At 37.5% G+C, this 27,436-nt stretch overlaps 1 protein-coding gene across 2 annotated transcripts; it reads left to right on the forward strand.

Moving 5' to 3' along the window:
• The first annotated feature begins 327 nt into the window (after positions 1-327).
• SF3B1 (splicing factor 3b subunit 1) lies at positions 328-26,751 on the forward strand. Of its 2 annotated transcripts, XM_088135678.1 has the most exons (25): positions 328-476; positions 4,614-4,780; positions 4,976-5,077; positions 6,118-6,232; positions 8,024-8,103; positions 9,420-9,587; positions 9,897-10,134; positions 10,688-10,900; positions 11,368-11,489; positions 12,606-12,803; positions 12,897-12,998; positions 13,370-13,549; positions 14,291-14,377; positions 14,648-14,918; positions 17,504-17,649; positions 17,733-17,879; positions 18,493-18,618; positions 19,065-19,286; positions 19,884-20,066; positions 20,161-20,272; positions 20,360-20,480; positions 21,026-21,157; positions 21,840-22,112; positions 23,227-23,443; positions 26,133-26,751. In XM_088135678.1, exons 1-25 carry the CDS (start codon positions 449-451, stop codon positions 26,289-26,291), a joined length of 3,909 nt encoding a protein of 1,302 aa, XP_087991804.1. In that variant the 5' UTR covers positions 328-448; the 3' UTR covers positions 26,292-26,751. The 2 variants fall into 2 exon arrangements, with proteins under 2 accessions (XP_087991804.1, XP_087991805.1); XM_088135679.1 differs by lacking the exons at positions 328-476; positions 4,614-4,780; positions 4,976-5,077; positions 6,118-6,232 and adding an exon at positions 6,263-7,709.
• Positions 26,752-27,436: the final 685 nt, after the last annotated feature.

Here is a 27,436-nt window from a genome sequence, read left to right on the forward strand (position 1 = left end):
ACCTTCGATTCAAACTCTTACCACCAAAGTCAGGTTCAAGAGTCCAACTCCTTAGCGTCAAAACTCTTGATTGGATTGGGAAATGAGGTTTGAAAAAGTCCCATTAAAAAAACAACCTTACTCCTTTTGCCACCCATAAAGAGCTATGTATTTTTAACCTAATGGCTACTTTCTCGGGACACACTCGCAATTAACGGACTTTCGAGCAAGCACGCGAACCATGGGATTGTATATAAAGAATAGAATTCAAAGAGGAGGGACCGCGTCTATCTGCGCATGTCAGCGACTCTAATTTTTCTGATCTACAGTTTTACTGGCTTTCCCTCCTCCCCGCCTGCGCGGGATCTTCCTTCTCGGCCCCGCCCACTAGCGGAAGTTGACGTCGTTGCGAGAAGGCGCTCGGCGCCCCCTTCCATCTCGCTTCCCGTGTTTCTTCGAGCTCCACAAAATGGCGAAGATCGCCAAGACTCACGAAGGTAGGAAACGGTCGCGGTGTTCCCCGTTTCACGCACGCCCCTTCCCGCCACGTCCCCTCGCCTTCCCTTTCAAATGGTCGCCAGCCCTCGAGAAGGTGCGGGGTGGGAGGGGAGCCGTGCCGTGAGCGGCTGGCGGCTGGGTCTCCGGCGGGGCTGGGCCTGCGCGTAATGGCGTCGCGAGGCGATCTTCTCCCGCTTGCGCGCTCCTCCCCGTCCAAGCTTCGTGTGTCGGGTCGTGGCTCAGTGTAGGAGGCGAGAGGGCTGCTAGAGAAGTTGCATGTGAGCGGGAAAGCAGAGGGTAATAGGTTGGGCCCTTAAGGATACCGCCATCTGTTTCTCTTCCGCTTCGAAATAAGCGCTTATTTTTGTGCGCCCGCACACGGGACTGGAAGGGGAACATTTTTGCTTGTTAAATGACGAAGGCTTCATTTTACAATAATGTTTTATTACGAAACTGCGCGACTGGAGAAAAGTGTGCGAGTATAGGTAGATTCGCGCCAACATATGGTGGAATATAGGCCCATTTCCTTTTTAACATTGGGCGTCTGACGAAAGATAGGCTGCCTTTGGGGGAGTTCGTTGTTTAACATAGGAGAGTTAAAAGGTGCAAAATGGTTCACCAAAGGAATCTGCATGAGATCCAGAAATGAGAAAAGGAGTGCAAAGCATAGGTGTGTGTGGTTATGGTTTTGGACTAGGATGAGGAGACCCAGGTCTAGATTCATCTTCAACAGTAGGTAGAAACACTCTTATGGTAAATCATACTCTCAGTGCAAGCTACCTCATAGGGTTGTTATTGTTAAGTTCTTGGAGAAAAAACAATATAGATCTAACAAGTTAAGTCATACGTACTTTGATCCTTCTGGCTTTGTGCAGGAATTGTACACGGTTTCTAAGACAAAATGTGATATGTGTCTGTTATGTGAACCGAGCCAGTTTGTAACCTCAGTCTGTAGCATACCATATTGTAATAATATCATTTGTGTGTGTATCTTTATGCACATTTGATATTCTCAAGCTTTTCAGTGGCTTCTCTTAAGAGAGGAACACCTTGCAGCTCTTTAAATTTTCCCTTCCTGAGTTAATTATGATCTTCCTATTTCAAATTGGCTTGCTGTTTTGAATAGGAACTTCAAGAAGTATCAATCCAGCTGACCATCTTAGTTTTCTTAAGATAATGAGGAAATGAATTTTTCACTTTAAACTGTAAACATTATGTTATGAATATTGTTTCATAAAAGAACATTGAACAGCCTTACAATGTTTAAGCAAACTAGAAATTATATAATTAGAAACATAATTATAAATGTATTGTTAAAAACTAAGCAAAAATTCAATGTTCCCATTATACACAGATGGAGGCCTAATTTATACAATGAAGAAAATGATCCAAAATAATTATTTCATAATTATCTGCTAATTATATGTACAATATAATGTATGTTTTAAAATTAATGCCATATACTTAGAAATGATCAGAAGATATTTAATCTTCCAATTTGTAATTGTTTTAATTATTGAAATTGTTCACCACCCAAAGTCACTTGGATTGAAATGGGTGGCTATAGAAATTATATAAATAAATAAATCCCCCCCCCCAAATTAACTTAAAAATTTGAGCTGAGAAGTATTTTTCATGACATTAAGATTTCTGGAAATGGTACATCTAGATGCAAGAGTGGGTCAGAATGTGAAAACAGAAACATGGAGGGCAGGACCCAGGAGAGTTTTAAGTGTAAGAAACTTCTGTAAGATCTAGGAATAGAACGGAAACTAGGTTTAGGGGAAATGTGCTGTTTAGCTACAGATTTGAGAGTTTTTGTGGTAGGGCTGGTATACCTAAATAGTTGAAGATAAAATAGGAAGATTATACAATTCAAACTAAGAGATGAGATGGGTCAGTTTCTTTAGTAGAAAATGACCTAGTTTGGGTATAGACAAAATGTTCAGGGGATGATTAAAAATTATATGACCTAAAGCAAGAAGGATTTTGATTATTAATGAGAAAGTTGGTATTGAGTTTCAGATAAAAATAACAGTGCATTTATTGAAATATCTGGATACGAACAGTAGCTAGATACCCATGTATTAGTTATTTAAAAGAGACTGTGTATGCACGTCACGTTAAGCAATAACTTTTAAGAGTTTCTGCTTAACTGGGATTGATCAGCATGGCAGGGTATGTTGCTCAATTGCTTCCATTTGGCTGTTGCTGCAACCAGGAGTAGATAAATAACCAAGGTGTATTATGATGTCTGAATTCAGACTTCTGACTTGTTCCAATCCTACAAATTAGAGTTGGAAGTTATGAATAAAGAATCTAAAATAAATTCTAAGAATTAAAATGATGCGAGCATAGCTTTTGTTTATATATGTCTGTTTCTAAATGTTCTTAAAGTTAGACGGTGTGTTTTTATTACTTCACTGTATATGAGTAAAAGTCCTGGCATATAATACCTGCTTTGATAAATCTTGGATAAGTTAGAAGACCTTTAAGCAATCTAATTATCTGTAGCTTTTCTGATAACGTGACCCATTATTTTTATTCTAAAACGTGTTGTCGTCATGCGTAGCATTTACACAATTGAAATATTGGTTAGTCAATTGCTTGGTGTGGGGAGGGTGACTTAATTTTGCCAATGTTACCATGCCCTAATGGTGGTGTGTTTGAGAGTGCTGTTTATTAAGGGTTAGGCATATGTGCTGTTCTTCCTTTGTGCATAAGAGCAAATTAAACTTTTTCTGTCTTGGAAAAATGTATTTTTGTAGTATGCATGAATATGGAGCTGGAATATATTCTGATATAAGCTAGTTTAAACAAAATATGATTTGACATAGTATCATTAAATACATTTTGGTTAGAATAGGATGCATTCCCCAAGTATGCACATAATGTGGAACTTCAGTTTCTTTTTTTAAAAAATGCTTTAATACTTTTCCTGTGCATGGAGGGGAGGGAGAATTGACAATATAAACCATGATTTATTAATTATAAGCATTTAATTTACAGAATAATGTGGGTAGTCCTTGCTCCCCAACTCAAAATCTTAAAAAAAAGAAAAGGGGGTAAAAAAATTAGGAAAATCAGGGACCAGTTCCTAATATGATGGTTCTTCCAGTCTCCAGCAGTGCTGAAAATGTGCTACTGTGGGGCACCCAAACCCAATTATCCTGCAACACCATCACAGAACAATTGATTCTGATAGACTCCGCTAGAGAAAGAAGAGCCCCCAAACCCAGCTTGTAGCAGCAGTAATTGAATTTAGGAATTCTTTCCTGTCTGTTTTTGTGTTTTCAGACAGCTGTCTGACTCAGAGTGTGGTTACACTCTGTCATCCAAAAATTTATTGTGATTTATGGAGTCACACGAACCAAATCTGACTGGATATAAAGGCAAACTGCTCAAAATCAGGATTGAATGGCAGAATTTGCCCCAGAGAATAAATGTTGTGCACTTGATGTCATTTTAAATATGTTCATGTAATTATTCTTAACAACAAAATGTATATGTTGGAACATCCATCAAATTATAGTATAAATTTAAATTGATCCTATGCACTATAATATGTAAGCTCTAAATTTATGAATCTTGCAGAATTGGATCATTACTTAATATCCCTCATTTGTAGTTATTTAAATCATTATTCTTAATTTTCACTTTCAGATGTACTTCTCATTGCAGAGGTGTATAAATACCTAAGTTTTATTAACCTTTAAGTTGCATTTGTAATCTGTTTCAAATTGTAGACTCTAGGTTTTATTAAAATATATATTGGAGGGAGGGAGAAGGATCCATATTTCTGGAAACATGCGTCACTGTGCTATTCTGAAAACAATTGTTTGCAAGAGGGAGATTCTTAGAAAAGATAAGGGAAATATTTATCTTGTACTGTACTAGCATTTCGGTGGAAAGAAGGCGTTCTTGCAAGTCTCGTTAACACTGCAGCATCACTTTATTGAATTAGAAAGTAAAGGTTACATTGTGAATAAATATACGCATGCAAATGCATGCCCATAGACTTAAAAAAATTGCAGAGAAGATAGAAAATGGTTATAGAAATGGTCAATATAATACTTTCAGTGTGTTTAAAAATTGTTTTCAAATATATATAATATTGGCTTGTAACTTTTTCACAGATATTGAAGCACAGATTCGAGAAATTCAAGGCAAAAAAGCTGCCCTTGATGAAGCTCAAGGAGTTGGCCTTGATTCTACAGGGTATTATGATCAAGAGATCTATGGTGGAAGTGATAGCAGATTTGCTGGATATGTAACTTCAATTGCAGCAACTGAACTTGAAGATGTAAGTGTAACTTATTTTAATTATTGTCATAACTGCTCTATTGTTTAATTAAAGACTTTATGGATACAGTTCTTTTAACAGTTATGCTTAAACATTTCCATTTAAAGTTTTTAAAGAGATTTTGAATTATTTTAGTACAAAGGTATATTCAATAAAAATACTGTTAATTTCTCCTAATCCTCTTTATTTATGTAGGATGATGATGACTATTCTTCTACAAGTTTGCTTGGCCAGAAGAAGCCTGGGTATCATGCACCAGTGGCACTACTTAACGACATACCACAGTCAACTGAACAGGTGAATTTTATAATGTGTTAATACAATAATATGTAGAGATATTATATGTATAATAATATATAGAGCCTAGTGCCAACAGAGCCCCCACACTAAGGAGGAGGAAGAACGTAACAGTCAGCTGGGGTCTCTGGAATACAGCAGCCTCTTCATCTTGGCCATGTTGTGCAGGGCGGCCAAAAGGGTGGGGGGGGGAGATAGGTGGGTGAGGGGAGTTGAAGTGGGGGCAATTTGCACAGGGTAGGAAAAGTGTGAAGTCCTTGCCTAATGACTGCATGGTCCTTGATTAATGACTGCAGCAGGAACTTCTGTTGCTAAGCAGCACGGTCACGTGATGCTTGGCTTAATGACCACTTCACTTAGCAACAGAAATTCCAGTTCCAATTAGGGTCATTAAGTGAGGACTACATGTAATTGAGATAATTTATACATAGACAAGATTGCCTATTTAGTAGTAGAATATATTTTGATGGGATATTTTAAGGGAACTGATGACACCAGTGTTAATGGAATACACCATTTGAAAATAATTATGCTGAAATCTGGAGTGGGGTTGGAACGTCATCTGGATTCATTTGACTTCCATGATGTGGAAATTTTGCTACACTGAAAAGCTTTTTTTTAATCAATATGTTGGGGATTTACTACAAAGAATTGTTTAAGGGGAAATTGTACTAATCACCCTTTTAGACTGTTGAGATAAAGGTTAAATAGGGCTGTATGAAGTTTTTCAGCAGAACTTGTTTTCACTTTGTCTATCTCCCGTCCTTACCCCAGTCTCTCCAGAATGTCTTTCAACCCTCCAGAACAGATTTGGGGTATGGAGGAATAATCTGTTCCAGTAGTTTACACCTTTGTAACAATGACAGAATAGTGCTTTTGAATGCAACCCATAGAAATGTCCTCATTCAGCAGTAGTTCCCAAGTATTATGATAGTATTATAAATAAATAAAAGACACTCTTTTATATTGCTAGGGTAGGGGAGAGCTTTACCCCCCAACTTTTTTTATTGAGAGTCGTATTTTGTATATCTCACTTTTAGTATGATCCATTTGCTGAACACCGTCCACAAAAGATTGCAGATAGGGAAGATGAATACAAAAATCGGAGACGGATGATGATTATTTCCCCTGAACGCCTTGATCCTTTTGCAGATGGTAAATTATTTTCACTTTTCACTTAATTTTATCAGTTTTGTTTCCTTAAATTGTCTTTAGCCCTTTGATTTCTGTTGGCATGCTTGAAAATTCAGGAAACTTTTAGTTTATACACTTTGAAAGTTGTTTGAAATCGTAGTTTGCCATTTTGTTCATCTTTTATAATACAAATTTTCTTTCCAGGTAGAAGGACAAGAAAATAATGAGCCATTGCCATAGAAACACAAAGGGTTAAAGGTTTCTCTTTTCTTATTGCTTTGGTTATATATGCTGTACTTTGAGTGATTTTAATATTTAGTGCTCAAGAATCTTCCAACTTTCTGGATGCTTTCAATCCAAAAGTAGAACATAAAGAATGACTGCTTTTAAAATGGTACCTAACAAACCAGAGCAGTTGATTCTCACATTTTGAATATTCAGGAAGTTAAGCTTAAGTGAAGCAAAAGTAACATTTAAGAACCTTTGTTACTTTTAGTAGTTCAGATATATTCTGATAAATTTTATAAAACTAGGTTAGTGCAAGGGGTACCAGTGGGCCTAATGGAAGCTTTCCTTGGGTGAGTTAGTTTGACAAGGAACCTTAGAGCACCTGTTGATTAAAACTATAACTGGTTGCAGGTTTTTGTAAATTAGCATTTCAGCCTGCATGGATTAATAGGGATATGGATTTTACTTGCTTAACTGTCATTGATATAAACATGTATTGTCAGAATTCACAGGCCCATACTAACTGTCCTTAATTTCTTTCCTACAGCAGTACTGCTATATGCCAGTCCTGTCTGCATTCTTAAGGGTGCAGTTCAACACATCCTGTGTAGATAATGGTGAAAAAGTATCCCAAAGGAAAGTCCTATCAAAGCTAGTGTCAGAATGACACTGCCAATTGGGCATTGATCTTCAGCATAGAAAATGTATTAAGAATTTTATTTTGTCCTAAATAGTTATGCTATACTACTTGTATAGCCAATCTGCACTTTAAAAATAGTGCTTCCTTGATAAGATTGTTACTATATGGCTGGGCTTCTGTAAATATTTGAAGTTAGAATAAATTTCAAGGTACAAATTAGTATTTATGATGTGGGGAAAATCTTTTTGCCTGTGAGTATCCTTATGATGGTAAAAACAGTGTACTGCAATCGGCTCACAATTGTAATTATACCTTCAGAATCAGTGGGGGGAGAAATTGGGTGCTCTTAAAGTGAAGCCCTTTTAACATGCCTCCACAAAGTAAGAATCTGGGGTTTGTTGACCAGATTCATCAAACATATACACTGATCTGTATGATAAAACAATTTGAGTTATTTAGGTTACAGTAGTTCGTATAGTCAGATATCATAGGCTTTATCAGCTTGAACAAGGTAATGTGTTGATTATAAATATCTTTCCAAAGTGTTACTAATGGTAAAGAGATAATTTTCTAGGCTTCTATTCTGCTGCTTGAAGTCAGAACTGCTGATGGAGACAAAGGCACGAAAGTGTACGTATTCCGGATTAGCAACCCAGGAACCCATCACTTCTGAAGACTCTTAACTGTGCTGTCATTTTATCATTCTTATCTCCTTTAAAATATTTGTTTAAGCTGTTGTAGTTATGCTTGTGTTCAAACAGGTTAAATTGATCAGCAAAGTGAATAAAAGTAAGATACATATAATTTCTTAAAAATCAGTCAAAACATTAAAATTAATTGATTTTGGAATAAAATAATGTTAGAATAGAGCAGCTTTAAAAGCCAACTTTTCTGCCTTTCCTGTACTTATTATGCTTTTGTCCTGTTGCTGTTCTCTTCTGCAGGTGGGAAGACACCTGATCCTAAAATGAATGCCAGAACATATATGGATGTTATGCGTGAACAACATTTAACAAAAGAAGAGGTTGGTTGGTTAAGATTGTTACTCTAAATTTCAGCTTTCATTTCTTTTAGGCAAGGCTTTTCTCAGTTCACGGCGTGTTGAGGAATTCCTGAAGGCCCACTATGATGTCTCCTTTTGGTGGATTTCTTCTCATTGTCCACTACTTAGTTCTTGCAATGTCTTAGCAGAATACTTGAGAACATTGTAGGGAAGTTAAATGGTAGGCAATATACAGAGTGGTCCTTCAGGAAACCTGCCAGGATGGCATGATTCGATGCCAAAGAACTAGGAAACATTAAGGCAGTCATCAAAATCTAAAACATTAATTAAAATACAGTTAAGATACAATTAAATGAACATTTAAAAGCCTGGGGAGATGCCTGGCTCAACAAACTGTGATTAAAAATTCTGGCTTGGTGTTGTACATGAAGTAGGTTGTTGTGTGTGCTGAATAGATGATGCTTTGCCAAGGGCCGTTTCAACTCATAGTTCACATTCTCTTTGTATATATAAAAAAGTGCATTTTGGTATATTGTGAATTCATAGATGCACACAGACATAGACGTAAATAGTTCATTGAACTAAAGTACATAAAACATGTTCCAGTCACACACACAAGTATAGTTTAAAGGGTGGGTATAAATTATTAAGATAAATATGGCTATAAATATTTGTTCAGATAAATACAGTGATTTGCACAAGCCAGGAAATAACGTGATGAATCTAAACCTGTTAATCTAGAAAATATTTCCAACCCATAATTTGAAAAATCTAGACCAAGATACTGTTTTCTGCTTCTTATATACCACTCTATATACGTGGTTTGGGTCTATTCATTTTGCTATACAGGTAGTCCTCACTTAATGACCACAATTGGGTCCAGAATTTCCATCACTAAGCAACACAGTCTTCTGACTGGCACTGAGCGACAGCAGTTCTGGCACTTCCAGTTGATGATAAGTAAATTGTCATTTGCTACCTCCTGCAGCTTCTCCATTGACTTTGCTTGTTGGAAGCCAGCAGTGAGGGTTGCAAATGGTGATAGCGTGACTGAGGGGATGCTGCGACCAACATAATTACAAGGACCAGTTGTAAATATCTCTCGTTCAGCACTGTGTTGTAAGTTTGAACAGTTGCTGAATGGTCATTAAGTGCAAACTACCTGTAATTGTTTAATACCAAAACTTAGGAAATACTCATCGGTAGAAACTTATTTAACCTTAAGATCCAAATTAAAATATGGATCCCTTTAGAAGATTTGAATGTGTCAGTAACTTTGATGTAAAATTTATTTTTCAGTTCCCAGTATTTGAGAAATAATGTTTTCTTTTTAACAGAGAGAAATTAGACAGCAACTAGCAGAAAAGGCTAAAGCTGGTGAACTTAAAGTCGTCAATGGTGCTGCATCCCAGCCACCATCAAAACGCAAACGGCGTTGGGACCAGACTGCTGACCAGACTCCTGGTGCCACACCTAAGAAATTGTCTAGCTGGGATCAAGCTGAGGTAACATTTTAATAATTGTTCTATTTTTTTTTATTCATTAACTTTGTATCTGCAAGTTGGAAATAAAATATAGAACAAAAGAAATAACAAAAGGTATCTCTCAAGCACAATGCTCTTCTGTGACCTTTCTAAATTAATTTATCAATGCAAGTGAATCTGCAGGTCTAAGCTTCAACATTTTTAAAAAGAATAAAGTATCCTGGCATTTGCACTAGGCATGACACTGTTGACTGGAAGATAAGATAGGTGACTTTTAAAAAGTGATATCTCGGAGTACTTTTTCTTTAAACCCTGTTTTGTTTTGTTCAGACACCTGGACATACTCCATCACTGCGCTGGGATGAAACACCTGGTCGTGCAAAGGGTAGTGAGACACCTGGAGCAACCCCTGGATCTAAAATATGGGATCCAACTCCCAGTCATACACCAGCAGGAGCTGCAACACCTGGGCGTGGTGATACACCTGGTCATGCAACGCCCGGTCATGGAGGTGCAACTTCCAGTGCTCGGAAAAATCGATGGGATGAAACTCCCAAAACAGAAAGAGGTATTCTTTTTGGAACATAATAAAACATAATAAAATAAGTTTAGTAATGTATGGATATCAGTAATTAATGCATTATGTTTAGTAGATTTCCTACTTTCAAATGACACCCACTTTTTTTTTTGGCGTGCTGTTGGAAAACTATGAGTTCAGGAGTTTTCATCCTATTAACTTGATTTTTGTCCTGTAGTTCAAATAAGCTTTAGCTACATCTTGACAATATATTGATACTTAAGCTAGAAGTAGTCTGTGTAACTTAATAAGCCACTTTTGAAAATAAGGAAAAATTCATGTATTTCAGCTATGTTGATGGAGGTCTTTTGCTCAGAGGAGCAAAACAGTGTTGAATGCTAGCAAGCTCTCTGTATATTACCTCCTGAAATTAAAACTAAATAACAAGGATTGGAATGGCCTATTAACCTAATAGAACTTAGCTTGGTTTGATAATTATTATAGATAAACTTGAGATTAGGTAGTTAGACATAAGTTCTGTAAAAGTTTTTACTTCTGTTTGTGAACTGAATTCAATTTGAAATGGTTGGATTTTATTTTCTAGATACTCCAGGGCATGGGAGTGGATGGGCAGAAACCCCTCGTACTGACCGAGGGGGTGATTCCATTGGTGAAACGCCAACTCCTGGTGCAAGTAAAAGAAAATCACGTTGGGATGAGACACCTGCAAGTCAGATGGGTGGCAGCACCCCTGTATTAACACCTGGCAAAACACCAATTGGTACACCAGCTATGAACATGGCAACCCCTACACCAGGTAATTTCAATTGCTTTAACAGCCAAAACCTAGTTATGTCTGCTAGATTCATTGGTATTATACTAGCGGGAAGTGACCTTTTGTAAGCAGAATTATCTTAATCTTTCCACACACACATACATGCTTGCACATGCACGCATCTGCCCTGCCTCACATTTGCCTTGAATGGGAACCTACCAGAGCATTCTTGGGCACAGAAAAAGGAAGGTAGGGAACAGTATTATGAAATCCTATTGTATAACCAAAATTGCGTAATGCTGAATGTAGCCTGGGTATCCATCAAACTGTCACATTTTCTTACTAACATGTTTCATATTTGTGCTTTACTCAAACTTCATAGTTATCAGGTGAAATTTAAAAAATTTTGGAAGCACACTACTTATCAGAATGACTTGAAAATTTTGCCAGGAAAAAAAAACTGTGCCTCCTGTCTCAATGTACTTCATATATTAATAAATTCTTTATAGGGCACATAATGAGCATGACTCCAGAACAACTCCAAGCCTGGCGATGGGAAAGAGAAATTGACGAAAGAAACAGACCCCTTTCAGATGAAGAGCTGGACGCTATGTTTCCTGAGGGCTATCGGGTAAGTAATAAACCATATACAACGATAGCACCAGTGTGCTAAATTCAGTGTATACATGAATAATCCATATATCACTAATGGGAATCAAGTTAATATTTTAATTTTATATTAGCTATGAAAAATAAATCTCTTAAAAGGCTGAAGAGATTTAATTTTGAAATTTAGCATGATCTCAGAATTAGGCTGAGATTCAAAAACCTATTTAGACTGAACCAAAGAAATTGAACAGCTAATTCATCTTCCACTTGCTGATTCTCTTGTATCTTAAGCTACTTTTGAAACACTTCTTCATTTCTGATTAAGGTAAGGGAGTTACTCTTTAAAAAATGGTTGATAAGGATTCCAGCTTTTTCCATGCTGTCCTCTCCTTGACCACCAAAATATAACGTCCTCCAATGCAGCTTCACCAGGCAGGAGCTGGAAATTACCCCTAATAATTCTTTGGAAAGAATGTAGGACAAGGTACAAGCAAATTTTACAAGATACCAGAGCTGGCTGGCAGATTCATACAGTTCCAGTATTTAAATAGTGATATCTAAGAAGGCTATGTCACTGATGCATGTGTTTTGGGGAGATGGTCTTAGAATTGAGAAGGGAATGCGATGGCAATGGGCCGCTTGGAATCTGTGCCTTATATGCACCTTGGGCAGGATTGTTTCCCAGAAGAGGCCTTGATGAACAGTGCTATTCAGGCCAGAAGCAATGTACAAAGTACTCAAGGTAAAATTACACAAACTTTGAGTCATGCCATTTGTTGTCCCTGGTCTGGAATAGTGTACTTTCCTTTTAAAGAACTAATATAGTATTATGTTTAAGGTACTAATCCAAGTCTCAGTATGTTTTCAGTTGTGGAAGGTCATAATGACTGCTTAGTTGTTTTCTGTCAGGTCAAGCTGTCTTATAGACTTCTTGTTGTAGGGAAATATTGGAGGAGGCAGTGCTATATAAATCACCTTGAGCTTCTAGAATAAAGGCAATGTATAAATTAACAAATAACAAATCTACCAAATAAATTGAAACTAATCCTAGGTAGCACAGCTCCTAGGTTTTTCATTTTAGAGTACGACATTCTTTTTTTCTTTTGTAATGTGATTATGTACTTATTTGTCCATTCAGGTTCTCCCTCCTCCAGCAGGTTATGTTCCTATTCGTACTCCAGCTCGTAAACTTACAGCAACACCAACACCCCTGGGTGGTATGACTGGATTCCACATGCAAACAGAAGACAGAACTATGAAGAGTGTTAATGACCAGCCCTCAGGAAATCTTCCTTTCCTAAAACCAGATGACATACAATATTTTGATAAATTGCTGGTGAGTTCTTTGGTCTGACAATGTTGTGTTCCTGGGTGAAGAAATTCAAGTAAATACACATTAAACTTGTCTATATATATATGACCACTGTAGGTTGATGTTGATGAATCAACACTTAGTCCAGAGGAACAGAAAGAAAGAAAAATAATGAAACTGCTTTTGAAGATCAAAAATGGCACCCCTCCAATGAGGAAGGTAAGATGGACTACTTCCATATCCATAGCTTTCTCCTTTTACCCCCACTTTTTGTTCGTTTTGTCTTGTCTTTGTTCCTAGATTGCTTTCTGATTTTTTTTATACACACACACACATACATATACATATACACACACACATACACCCATACATACACATGCATGCATGCATGCATGCTATTAATAAGCTGTTCTTGCTGAGATATGCTGGTTCCCTTTACATGTCATAACTAAAATGCCTCCTGTGTAGAAGTGTGCTGTGGTGTTAATTATAACAGAAACTCAAGTCTATAACTGTGATTATTTGACTTAATAGAATTTTGGAGAGAACAGATTATATATATGCTATGCTTTTTTTTCCTGCTTCCATAGGCTGCTTTGCGACAGATTACTGATAAAGCTCGAGAATTTGGAGCTGGCCCACTGTTCAATCAAATTTTGCCGCTTCTGATGTCTCCAACCCTTGAAGATCAAGAACGACACTTGCTTGTTAAAGTTATTGATAGAATCTTATATAAGTTGGATGATTTGGTCCGGCCATATGTGCACAAGGTTTGTGTCTCTGAATGTAGTATTTCAGTATGTTACACACTTCATAAGAAGCCTGTGATTTCAGACTAGATGCTTGCCTGTTGTAAGCTCATAGTTATAACTATATCTTGTACATAAATGTAGAATGATACTGTCTATAATTGTAGTGTAACACTATTTTAGAATGTAGGATTTTATTTGCAAGCTTCTAATCTTTGTTCAGTTCTGATTCATACACTTCTCCCTTCTCTCCCCTTTCCTCCAAATAACAGGAGAATTAGCATGTGTAAAAACAAAGAATTGTGATTACAAACAAATTCTAGGCTATCTGTGTTTTTTTAAAAAAAAGGGTTGCTAGAGGTTGATTTTTTTTTTTAGCAGTTGGTTAAATGTATAATGTTAACAGGTTAGGAATTGAGATAATTGAAATGAACCATCGTTTCTTCCACCTCCCAGCCATACAAGTGGCAGAGAGCAAGCAGGCAAGCCACAGGTTTTAAACAGTCCTTCAAAGGCCTCTTTAGCATTATGTATGAACCACTGTCTTGTTAAATGATCAGTGTTCAAATGGTTTCAATATATATGTGATATATATTTTTCCAAAATTATCCTTTAAATGGAATTCTTAAGCTATCAACTAAGATTGTTAAGTCCTTCTCTTACAATGGACTGAGGCATCATTTGTGCTTGCAAAGTTAATGTTTCATTATTAGTATCAAACATCAATTCCCATGAGTTTTAACTTCATTAAATTTCTTTTAGATTCTTGTGGTCATTGAACCTTTGCTGATTGATGAAGATTACTATGCTAGAGTGGAAGGCAGAGAAATAATTTCCAACCTGGCTAAGGTAACACATCTTTCTAATATATTGTGCTGATATTAACAGAAATTAGCCTGGGTGGGGAACAGACATATCAAATGGTTGTGTACAATTTAAGTTGATTTATAAGCATGCACACAAAATTGAGCCACGTCTGTTAAGAACAAAAATGTTTTACTTTAAGCCATATTCTACCACTGAAAAGTAACCAGTAATGGCAAAATACAGAACATGGGTGTTTATAGTTTTTTGTTCAAGGCTGCATTGACAGATTCTTATGTTTTTTTGTCCTTTCAGGCAGCTGGTTTGGCAACAATGATCTCTACCATGCGACCTGATATTGATAACATGGATGAATATGTTCGTAACACAACAGCTCGAGCTTTTGCTGTTGTTGCCTCTGCCCTAGGAATTCCATCTCTGTTGCCCTTTTTAAAAGCTGTGTGCAAAAGCAAGAAGTCTTGGCAAGCCAGACACACGGGCATCAAGATTGTGCAGCAAATTGCTATTCTTATGGGCTGTGCAATTTTACCTCATCTCAGGAGTTTGGTTGAAATTATTGAACACGGTAGGTGCCTTATGTGAAATTACTTTTACAGTGCTGTTGTTCTGTAACCAGGAAACTGAATGATTTACAGTTGGATGTTAATGACATATAACAATCAAATGAAGTGTGTTAGAGCAGTCTTGTTCTCTATCCCCTTTGAAATAAAGTAGAGTCTTAACATTTAAAGACTAAACATTTATAAAACTTCTAGTTGAATTTTACCCTTTAATTCCTCGGTAAATTAGCCTGCACTATGAAGAATCAACACTAGCTTGATAGGACATAATCAGTGTATATCAATTAGATGGATTTTGCTGTAATGTAGGATGCTATGTCAAAAATGAGGCTAACCATCTCTGCTTGGTAGAGAAGGCATTCAGTATGTTGATATTTGTCTCCTAGTACAATCCAGGAAAACTTTTCCCCCTTATTTCTTTGCCTTCGTTTCTTTGTTTTCTGGGGTCTATCTCATTCTCAAATCCATTACAAAGTCTGTATATCCCAAAAGTTTATGGGAGCTAGTATCTGTTGCAGACTTCCCAGGTGCCATTGCATTCATCCGAAGTTGCTGTCACCTAGGCTTTTTTTTTTTTACTGCCATCCTTTAAGTGAAAGCTGCAGATCAACACCTGGCTTCTTCACAGAGCATTTCAAAATAAGTGTCAAATCAATTTTATTACGATCATTGACCATCATATTTTAAAAAACACATATTTATGCTTCTGCTAAGGTTGCTATTGGGAGAAAGGTAGTGCCTTATGTTTTCTGTAATCTGTATTTTGATGGTCTTGTCCTTACCCCTTAGTAGATATTTCACATGAGCTAGAAAATAGGACAAATGATACTTCTTGGAGCATTTTTTCTGATGGAGACATCTAGCATCATTTAAAAAAAAAATCTTGTTTATTCTCTAGTTTTCAACCTTCCATGATGGTGCCAAATTTTCCAGAAAGCTGACAGATTTTTCCTTTTCTGTCTCTTTGGAACTCGTCAGTGATACATTTGCTTAAGCTTGATTAAGGATGGAGCTGGATAGAGAAGTTTAAAAGTCTTAAAGCAAACTAAATCACCCTCCTAAATAGCAGAAAAATATAACCTATTATCAGATGCCTCAAGTCAAAAAGAAACTCATATCCCAATAGCCTGATCTTCTCACTGATATGGTAAACCAGAGACAACTGCACCAAGACATCAGTGGAATAGTAGAATGGGAGTACCATATTTTAAATGAAATTTGTGGCATATTTAATCCAATAATTGATTCCTGCTCCCTCATATTATAGGCCTGGAGTGACAGGGCACTTTCTCTTTTTGGGTTAATTATCAAACATTTGGTCTGTACAGGTAGTCCTCACTTACTGACCACAATTGGGACAAGCAACTCCATCACTAAGCAACACAGTCGTAAAGTGAAATCTGACTGCACCTGACATACAACATCAGTTGCAGCTGTAGTCGTTAAGCACAACGTCACATGACTGCAACTTCCCGCCAGCTTCACCATTGACTTTGCTTGTCGGAAACTCGCTGTGAAGGTCGCAAATGGTGATCATGTGACTGAGGGACCCTGCAATCATTGTAAATACACACTGGTTGCCAGGTGCCCAAATCTCAATCATGTGACCACAGGGACGCTGCAGTGGCCACAGGTTTGAGGACCAGTTGTAAACCTTTTTCAGCTCTGTTGTAACTTTGAACAGTCACTGAATGAGCAGTCAGTAAGCGAGAATTACCTGTAATAGGAACTGGATCCAGATTTGTCTTTGATGAATGGAAAAGAAATCCTCATATTTGCAACATGGGCAATAATTCAACAGAGGCTTCCATTCAAAGGGAGGACAGACTATCTTCCTGACTTCCTGTCAGAACCTACATCAATCAAATGTCAATTTAAAAAAAGCTATAGCAGTCAGTGGGTGTTTGCTTGATTTGATTCTGCCATTTGTACCTGGTGGGGGGATGTTATAGTTGTGCTTGGATTATTGCTATGAGATGGAGAGGCACTCACACTGATATGGGAATTTACAGCAAGACCTGAATGCAGACAAAACCGGTGGTAGTCTGAAGGCTGGGAAGAACTGTGTTATCAATGGGAGGAATGCACAAGGCCACCATTCTGTGAGAAAGGAGTTTGGCACCAATGTAGCAAGGGGAGGGGGGATAAGTAGAGGGAAATTTACACAGGCTTTAGTTTTAGCAATGCTTTGCTTCAAGCTGCATGTACCAACCAATAAAGGAGCATTTATCTGAACCAGGCCTGGTTTCACGAGAATTCTTCTAAATTGGGGTTTGGACTTTGTGGACTTGACACTTCCCATCAAATGTTACCTTCAAATTTATTCTAGATGGTTAACCCTGCAGAGTAGCTCCTTTAGAGTCTGAAGAAAACTGATGAAAACAGACTCCCTTTCTCTAAAAGCAGTATGGAGAGGTTGTCTCAACCTATCTCCTTAATAAAATAAATTAGATGTTCTTTTCCTGCTCCTCAGCAATATGTTTTAGAAATGGCATTCAGTGTAGTTACAAATTTTCCTTCCGCTATGATAGGTATTTATTTTCCTCAGTAAGAACTCTGAAATATAATAAACTATGTATTCATTTTGCAGGCTTGGTGGATGAGCAGCAGAAAGTACGCACCATTAGTGCTTTAGCCATTGCTGCTTTAGCTGAAGCAGCAACTCCATATGGTATTGAATCATTTGACTCTGTTCTAAAGCCCCTCTGGAAAGGTATACGTCAACACAGAGGAAAGGTATGTCTGATTTAACCTCAGTCAGATAGTATTAGTTGACAGGTGGCATTATTTATAATGATAATCGATTTATATATTTTTAGGGTCTGGCTGCTTTCTTGAAAGCTATAGGATACCTTATTCCACTTATGGATGCAGAGTATGCCAACTACTATACCAGAGAAGTAATGCTAATTCTTATCAGAGAGTTTCAGTCTCCTGATGAAGAAATGAAGAAGATTGTGTTGAAGGTACGTAAGTATATATGAACATGGAGGAATTTGTTGGATTCTGTTTTGTTCTGTTGGTAGAGGTAGACCTATTCATCAGGAGGTAAAGAAAAATGGATATGACTCTGAGATGCATAGAAGTAAAGAGGTGTACATAATGTAGAGATGATGATGGAAGTATGAGAATTTCAATTTCTTAATAAAAACATTCACGTTTAGCATTTACATTTCACTTTAGCTGAAGAATTATATATCATATTTAAAAGTAAGTTGATATGTTCCTGTCCCTTGCCCAAATAATGCTGAAAGGGATTCGGAAATTTAGGCATAAGCTGGACCAATGAAGTAATAGTTGAGCTGAATTTTGAATTAATTAGTTCCTGAGAGAGATTCTGAAGCAGATTTGTTAATGTAAACATGAGAAGCCTGTAGCTCTCTGGATATTGCTAAATTCTCAGCTCTGCATTAGTATAATCACTACGCGTATACAGACTCACTCAGCATTGCCCATCCCTTCTGTAATGGTCTTCCAAATCATTTTATTTATTTAACATGCACATAGCACACTTGGCAGAATAACATTTTTACCTTCTGGAGAAATGGAAGATTTATATTAGTTTGTCTTTTTTTGCAGGTGGTAAAGCAGTGTTGTGGCACAGATGGTGTTGAAGCAAACTACATTAAAACAGAAATTTTGCCTCCATTTTTCAAGCACTTCTGGCAGCATAGAATGGCATTGGATAGAAGAAATTATAGACAGGTATTACTATGATTGACATTAGTACTGTAAGACAATTTTAGCAGAAGTTCTTAATAATTAAATTGGGCAGAATGCTGATAAAACTAAAGGATGTTTATCATTGGACAAGTTTTAATTCCAGTTGCTAGGAAGTGAATTGGGAACATCCACAGGGGTAGTTCAGCGATGGAAAGGAATAAGTAGTACACACCTGATACATATATAAACCCAAGGAGGGAGGCAATGAAAGTTGTTCCCTCATGTTTTACTTTGTGATTGGCTACCTGTTATCTGGCATTTAATTTGTGATGGTACCTACTATACTTTTTCAAAATCCAAATGTACCATATTTCAATTTTGCCTTTATCCTCAAAACATTAATTTCTTTCTGTTTGGAAATGGAATTGAGATGATTCCAAATTTCCAAATTGCTAATTGATTCCACAAAACTTTTGTGTTCGTTGTAGTTGGTGGACACAACTGTGGAGCTTGCAAACAAAGTTGGAGCAGCAGAAATTATTTCCAGGATTGTGGATGATCTGAAAGATGAAGCTGAGCAATATAGAAAAATGGTTATGGAAACTATTGAAAAGATCATGGGAAATCTGGGTGCAGCTGATATTGACCACAAGTTGGAAGAACAACTTATTGATGGTATCCTATATGCTTTCCAAGAACAGACTACAGAGGTATATGAATATACTTATAAATTCTATTCTGGATTCAGATTGGAGTTAGGAGAAATTGTGTTGTGAAGATATGAAAGTCACTTGATTGTTGCAGATGACAAATCAAATATTAGAGATACACAAGATCTGTGTAGCAAGATAACAGTTTTCATCTCTCAGGAAGACTATGCTTAGACTGAGATAAACTATTTATTCTCTGCCCCAGTAAATAACCAGCATCAGTTTGATGATGGGAAGGTTTTGGGGTCAGCCTAGTCCTTTCTTCAATATAATAGAAATTAACATTAAAATTCCCAAATTAGAAATAGTTCTGTATCAAATCCTCTCTTTGACAGGCATCATTACTAAGCACTGTCAAGAGGAATTCATCCATTTCAGTGTAGGGCCTGGAGTCAGGCTGTAGAATGTTCTTGTAGTTGCACCATCATTTTGCTGATACATTACAGGACTATAGTCTTCTGGTACTTGAAATATTTCTTGCTTGTCAAGTCACTTGAGATGATAACAGCCTAGAATTTTATTTTGCCAGAATATGACAATAAAAACCACTTACCATCAGATGGTATTCTAGCATTGTTCTAATTTTTTGATTGATAGGACTCAGTGATGTTGAATGGCTTTGGTACAGTGGTAAATGCTCTTGGCAAGCGAGTGAAACCATACTTGCCCCAGATCTGTGGTACAGTGTTGTGGCGTTTGAACAACAAATCAGCCAAAGTGAGACAGCAAGCTGCCGATCTGATATCTCGTACTGCAGTCGTCATGAAAACCTGTCAAGAGGTATTTACTGTTTGCCATCTTCTTCCCTAAACATCTGCTCTTGTTTTAAAGGTGTTGGATTATAAGTATATTTTTCTTTCTCTTTTGGCCCTAGGAAAAATTGATGGGCCACTTGGGTGTGGTGTTGTATGAGTATTTGGGTGAAGAATACCCTGAAGTATTGGGCAGTATTCTAGGAGCTCTTAAAGCCATTGTGAATGTCATAGGTAAGTGTATGGGTTGTGGTTAGAGTTACATTTTTAATTTGAAAGACAGAGATGGAGATTAAATGTATCCTTTCCTACACCAAACAGGTATGCACAAAATGACTCCTCCAATTAAAGACCTGCTGCCAAGGCTCACACCTATCTTGAAGAACAGGCATGAAAAAGTACAAGAGAATTGTATTGACTTGGTTGGACGTATTGCAGACAGGTAAATTGATATGTAGTACTTAACATTATAAAATATTTAAATATGTCTTACAGATAAATAGCCTTTTTAAAATGAATTCATACACAGTTTATGAAATCTGAAGGTTCTGATGAAGACCATGTGCCTACTATCGTTGCTTCTGCCCTCATTAAATACCTTCTATCAGTCCTTTTTTCCAGTCACTCCCTCAAAATTTAGCGCATTCCATAGATACAGAAAATTTCCAACCTGCTGACTGCTGTATCTGGCCAAGAGAAGTTAGGACAAAGGCTTTTCTTCTTCCTAGAAATCCCATCCTATCCAGTGACTTTTCCTGCATAGAGAGAGGCATAGAAAGGCTTTAGCACAAAGAAAGTGACAGCATCTATCAGAATAAAAGAATGCCATCTTGGAGAGGAGCTTTGGTTTAGAGGTTGAGATTTTGGGGAAAGGAAGCCCTATCTATAGATGATACCTGATCTTCCCCACTATTTATTTTAGTTAGCCTGGGAAGTGTATTAAAAATGTTCTTTATTACTATTATTATTATTTCTTCTTTCATCCAGAGGGGCAGAATATGTTTCTGCAAGGGAATGGATGAGGATTTGCTTTGAATTGCTTGAGTTGTTAAAAGCACATAAGAAAGCTATTCGAAGAGCTACTGTGAATACATTTGGTTATATTGCAAAAGCTATTGGGTAAGTATAAGTTTTCTGTACTGGGTTGTTTAAATGGAGAATGGAAAGTTAATGCTACAGTTAACACTAAGCTGGTTATCTATGACTATGTAGTTAGTGGTAAGACATTCTCACATTAAATATTTCATCTGGTTTAGATTTTGTGCATTTATCTGGAAGTGAACTGCATGAGCATGTAAACAGAATCTAACATATGAGCCAGAAGAGAGTAATGGTTTCACTTAATCCTGTGGCAGAATTGGAAAGAAGAAACTAGAGGAATAGAATGAGAAGAGAAATTAAGTTAGCAGTTTAAAAAAAACGTAATAATAATCTTACTGCACATTATATATAACAACTTTGTGGATTGATTAGTTATAGATGATTGGTAGAATTTTTACCAAGGAAAATATTATGTATCAGAAATTATCACATGAACTCCCCCATAATTATTGTAATCTTTTTTGTAATAATTACAAGTAAAGTTATTTATTTAGTTACACATGATTTTCTAAGTGTACTCTGTTCCTAAACTTTTCTATCAACAAAAATACAAGAAATCTTTTCTTGAGACTGATTAATAAATTGGATGGATGGATGGATGGATGGATGGATGGATGGATGGATGGATGGATGGATGGATGGATGGATGGATTTCTAATTGTAATTTTTCACTAACATTTTAATTTTCCTCTTATTCTAGGCCCCATGATGTGCTGGCAACCCTGCTAAATAATTTGAAAGTACAAGAAAGACAAAACAGAGTGTGTACTACAGTGGCAATAGCTATTGTAGCTGAAACTTGTTCCCCTTTTACAGTATTGCCTGCACTTATGAATGAATACAGAGTTCCAGAGTTGAATGTCCAGAATGGTGTATTAAAATCTCTTTCTTTCCTGTTTGAATATATTGGAGAAATGGGAAAAGACTACATTTATGCTGTTACCCCCTTGCTTGAAGATGCTTTAATGGACAGGTAATTTTTTTTTTCCTCCACAGTAAACTATACTATTTTCTTAGTTTCCTTTGCTCTTATTTTGCCATGTTATAGTAAATTTAGTAAATATTATTCAGGTTTCTTAATTGCAGTGGTATGGAAGGACCATAGGGAAATCCTCATTGACGTGTGAAATTTCAGAAAATCTTGAGGTAGCTGAAAAATGTGATTTTCTGTTTCTTGGACATGAGAAATAGAAGTTTTGGGGAAAATAAATAAATATTACTTTTAAACACCCTTTATATATTTAAATAAATGGATCATTACTGTCAGTATATTTGAGAGTAGTTCTATATAGCTTTTCCTTGAGGTAATTTACAATGATCTGAAGTTGAACAATATTACATCATAATCTTCCTATTATGCGTCTTACCCCAACAGGGGATGGGAAATGATAGGAGAAGGGACTTCCTATTTTAGCTCCACTTCAGTATTTGGATGTGAATTCAGTTCCACAGTCACGTGTAGGTGCTGGGGGAGAGGGAGTCTCAACTGCTATGGTTCCTTCTAGACTGCTTGTGTAGTGGAAGTAAAAGAGAAGCAAGGCAAATGATAGAGTGCTTTGTTCTTTGATGTTCCTTTTTATTCTCCACCCACCTACTTACCCATGCCTTGCAACCTATGTGAGCTGGAGGAATCAGCCCACTGGGCTGCTGAAGTGCTGCTGCCTGACCTCTCTAGTTTTTCTCTTTTTGCTACAGCTTCCTATGGTGGTCTGTTGTAGGATCTTAGCTGACCTGGCATTATTTCTTTTTTATTTCTTGTGGTATTGAAGCAGCTGCCCTGTTTCAGTCAAAAGGGGGGAAAAGATAACCCTGTCAGCTACTAACTAGGGTTTTTCTGTCTCTAATGGCAGCTGTTGTTCTGTCTCCCTCCTATTCTTGCCCTACTTATGTACTCTCTCAACCTTAATTCATTAATGAAGATGTTAGAGACAAAAGGATGGATAGTCATGTTTTGATATTGAAGTATTTTATTTTACCAAGTCAGAACAACTTCGAGCTCAACTTCACATACTGGTGGAAAGAAAGAAAGACTAGAAAAACAAATGGGGAGCAAGTTACTGATCATGCTTGTACAATTTCTTTTTTAGGGACCTGGTTCACAGACAAACAGCTAGTGCAGTAGTGCAACATATGTCTCTTGGAGTATATGGATTTGGCTGTGAGGACTCTCTGAATCACTTGCTAAATTATGTGTGGCCCAATGTGTTTGAGACATCTCCTCATGTCATCCAAGCAGTTATGGGAGCATTGGAGGGCCTAAGGGTGGCTATTGGACCTTGCCGAATGTTGCAGTATTGTTTACAGGTAAACTTGATAAAAATGCTTGCCTAGGCTTCTGAATAAGTAAAAAAAAGAATATTAACCAGGAAAGATAATTACTGTTTAATTGAAGAGTATCCTATGTGTGTCCTAAAGATTTCTTTGTATTGAACTCTAATAGAAAAGAATTGTAATGTAGCAAGGGTCCATGTTTATGGTTTGTGAATAAACATAGGTATAAAGTCTTCCAAGATCAGTTTTTGCTAGTAGAAAATTTTCTGAATGATTCATATGATCAGAAGTAATCCTCTAGCATGGGCAACAAATACATTTGCCAACAGATTAATTAAAAACTACATAAGCACCAAAATAGAAAATCCATTGAGTGGATTTCTGTGCAGAATTTCATTTTGTTTGCAACTAAGCTAGAAAGGAGGGACTCGGTGGCACAGTGGCTTAATGATGCTGAAAGTTGCTGGCCAGAAATGGTTGACACTTCAGCAGTTCGAGCCCAGCTCCGTGCAGCAGAGTGAGCTCCTGCTTCCTCCCCAGCTCCTGTCAACCCAGCAGGTCGAAAACTTACAGTGGGGCAAAAAAGTATTTAGTCAGCCACCAATTGTGCAAGTTCTCCCACTTAAAAAGATGAGAGGCCTGTAATTTTCATCATAGGTATTCCTCAACTATGAGAGACAAAATGAGAAAAAAAATCCAGAAAATCACATTGTCTGATTTTTAAAGAATTTATTTGCAAAACATGGTGGAAAATAAGTATTTGGTCACCTACAAACAAGATGTCTGGCTCTCACAGACCTGTAACTATTTCTTTAAGAGGCTCCTCTGTCCTCCACTCGTTACCTGTAGTAATGGCACCTGTTTGACCTTGTTATCAGTATAAAAGACACCTGTCCACAACCTCAAACAGTCACACTCCAAACTCCACTATGGCCAAGACCAAAGAGCTGTTGAAGGACACCAGAAACAAAATTGTAGACCTGCACCAGGCTGGGAAGACTGAATCTGCAATAGGCAAGCAGCTTGGTGTGAAGAAATCAACTGTGGGAGCAATGATTAGAAAATGGAAGACATACAAGACCACTGATAATCTCCCTTGATCTGGGGCTCCACGTAAGATCTCACCCTGTGGGGTCAAAATGATCACAAGAACAGTGAGCAAAAATCCCAGAACCACACGGGGGGACCTAGTGAATGACCTGCAGAGAGCTGGGGCCAAAGTAACAAAGGCTACCATCAGTAACACACTATGCTGCCAGGGACTCAAATCCTGCAGTGCCAGATGTGTCCCCCTGCTTAAGCCAGTACATGTCTGGGCCTGTCTGAAGTTTGCTAGAGAGCATTTGGATGATCCAGAAGGGGATGGGGAGAATGTCATATGGTCAGATGAAACCAAAGTAGAACATTTTGGTCTAAACTCAACTCGTCGTGTTTGGAGGAGAGAGAATGCTGAGTTGCATCCAAAGAACACCATACCTACTGTGAAGCTTGGGGGTGGAAACATCATGCTTTGGGGCTGTTTTTCTGCAAAGGGACCAGGACGACTGATCCGTGTAAAGGAAAGAATGAATGGGGCCATGTATCGTGAGATTTTGAGTGAACACCTCCTTCCATCAGCAAGGGCATTGAAGATGAAACATGGCTGGGTTTTTCAGGATGACAATGATTCCAAACACACCGCCCGGGCAACGAAGGAGTGGCTTTGTAAGAAGCATTTCAAGGTCCTGGAGTGGCCTAGCCAGTCTCCAGATCTCAACCCCATGGAAAACCTTTGGAGGGAGTGGAAAGTCCGTGTTGCCCAGCGACAGCCCCAAAACATCACTGCTCTAGAGGAGATCTGCATGGAGGAATGGGCCAAAATACCAGCAACTGTGTGTGAAAACCTTGTGAAGACTTACAGAAAACGTTTGACCTCTGTCATTGCCAACAAAGGATATATAACAAAGTATTGAGATGAACTTTTGATATTGACCAAATACTTATTTTCCGCCATGATTTGCAAATAAATTCTTTAAAAATCAGACAATGTGACTTTCTGGATTTTTTTCCCCATTTTGTCTCTCATAGTTGAGGTATACCTATGATGAAAATTACAGGCCTCTCTCATCTTTTTAAGTGGGAGAACTTGCACAATTGGTGGCTGACTAAATACTTTTTTGCCCCACTGTACGTGAGTAGATAAATGGGTACTCTCACCCCGGTCGGAGGAAAATGCTGGCGGTGCTTGCATGGGAGACGGGGAGCAGTTGCCGGTAACGCGGAAGCTGCACACACCCGAAAAAGGCGCGAAGCAATGGAAACCCCACCTCCTGCGCTCACCAGCTGGGTCTGCTCTAGGAAGGAGGCAATGGCAAACCACTTCCAAAACACCTTGCCTTGAAAACTCCAGGGACTCGTCCAGGCAGTCACTGCAGAATCGGTAACAATTGAGTGCGGATTTAAAAAAAAAAAAAGCTAGAAAGGCAATGGAAACATGTAAGGACTTCTGCATCATTGTAATATGGGTTTTGTCACACCCTGCTTGCATTCCATTATGTAAACTGCTTCTCAAAGGTTTTCCAGTTATTTGTAGGAGGATGAGCTAGACAGTATGTATAGATCAAACTGAGCAACATGATACCCAAATTTCTGACCTGTAGTAAAGTGCCATTTCTTTGCAAATCATCAGTAAATAATTAAGCAATAAGATGGAGCTTAATTTCTGGTTCTGTTTTTTTCCTAGGGTTTGTTTCACCCTGCCAGGAAAGTCAGAGATGTGTATTGGAAGATTTATAATTCCATCTATATTGGTTCACAGGATGCTCTAATAGCACATTATCCACGAATCTACAATGACGAAAAGAATACCTACATTCGTTACGAACTTGATTATGTCTTGTAATTTTATTTCTCACTTGTTTTGTGTTCAATAGACAGCTATTCCATATTGGTTCAGATCTGGTGATGTACAATTTTTAAGACACTGCAGAGTACCATAGAATGGTCAGAGGCAGAGCTTAGAAATCCAATAGCATGATTTTTAAATAACATGTCTTTGTTTTGGTGTTAAAACCAGTAGTGACCAAGAACACAATGATTACAGAGAATATGGGGAAAATCATTTTTGGATTCATCTTGATGAGGATTTAGATTCTGTTCCTTGTGTTTAAAAGGGGCTGTTTATTTGAGAAATAAACATTTGTGTATAAAATATTAATGGTTATGTGTGTGTGAGCATTTTTGGGCAGGGAGACATATAAGTCTCAGATCATCAAGCAATTTATGTAAAAAGGTGGCATATTACATTTTAATCGTCTTTGTCATACCCTAGCTTTTGAATAAATAAGAAATGTTCACATTTTGATTGTGGTGTTTTTATCCTGAAAAAGCACTTGTTATAAAATTGGCTTTTGTACTAGCTGAATTGCCTTGAGGGTTTGGGTCTTTATTTTCCCTTCTTTCTACCAAGTATTTTCCTTTCATCTTCTCTGTCCACTGTTTTCTTCCATTATGACTTGTTCTTCTGAAGCAATAATAAATTTAAAATTGGATATTTAATGAAAATTGAAATATGGTTGGATTATACATTAAGAATATATATATATGATGTTGAAATAATACTGGGTAGCTATACACAATATGTAATGCTTGGTGGGTAAACATTACACCAGATGATATGGCAGATATCCACCAGCAAATTTTATGGTGGCTTGTCCAGACAACATTCTTGTTCAAAAGGGGAAAACGGCACAGAGACCTAACTGATGTTGCAGCCATTGTATGTGGAATGAGGAAAGGTTGGGCCCATTTCAGGCCCAGCGCAAAAGAAAAATGAAGCCTGTGATTAACAGAGATAGCACTGAAGTTGTCATTTTGTGGCTGCTGTTCTCTCCAAACTGTATGTCTGGAGGTTGAAAAGGAAAATAGACAGTTGATTAGCAGACATCCAGTTCAGCTTCAGATGACTTGCAAACCTGGGGTTTAAATGGGTTGCCTGTTCTGGGCTCACACATTGTGGTAAATTTAATCAAGGGTTAGCACAAGGGA

Source organism: Python bivittatus, unplaced genomic scaffold (assembly GCF_059951505.1).
Source record: "Python bivittatus isolate LINGU-HERP-01145 unplaced genomic scaffold, Pbiv_v1 ctg000200_np1212, whole genome shotgun sequence".
Classification (NCBI taxonomy): domain Eukaryota; kingdom Metazoa; phylum Chordata; class Lepidosauria; order Squamata; family Pythonidae; genus Python; species Python bivittatus.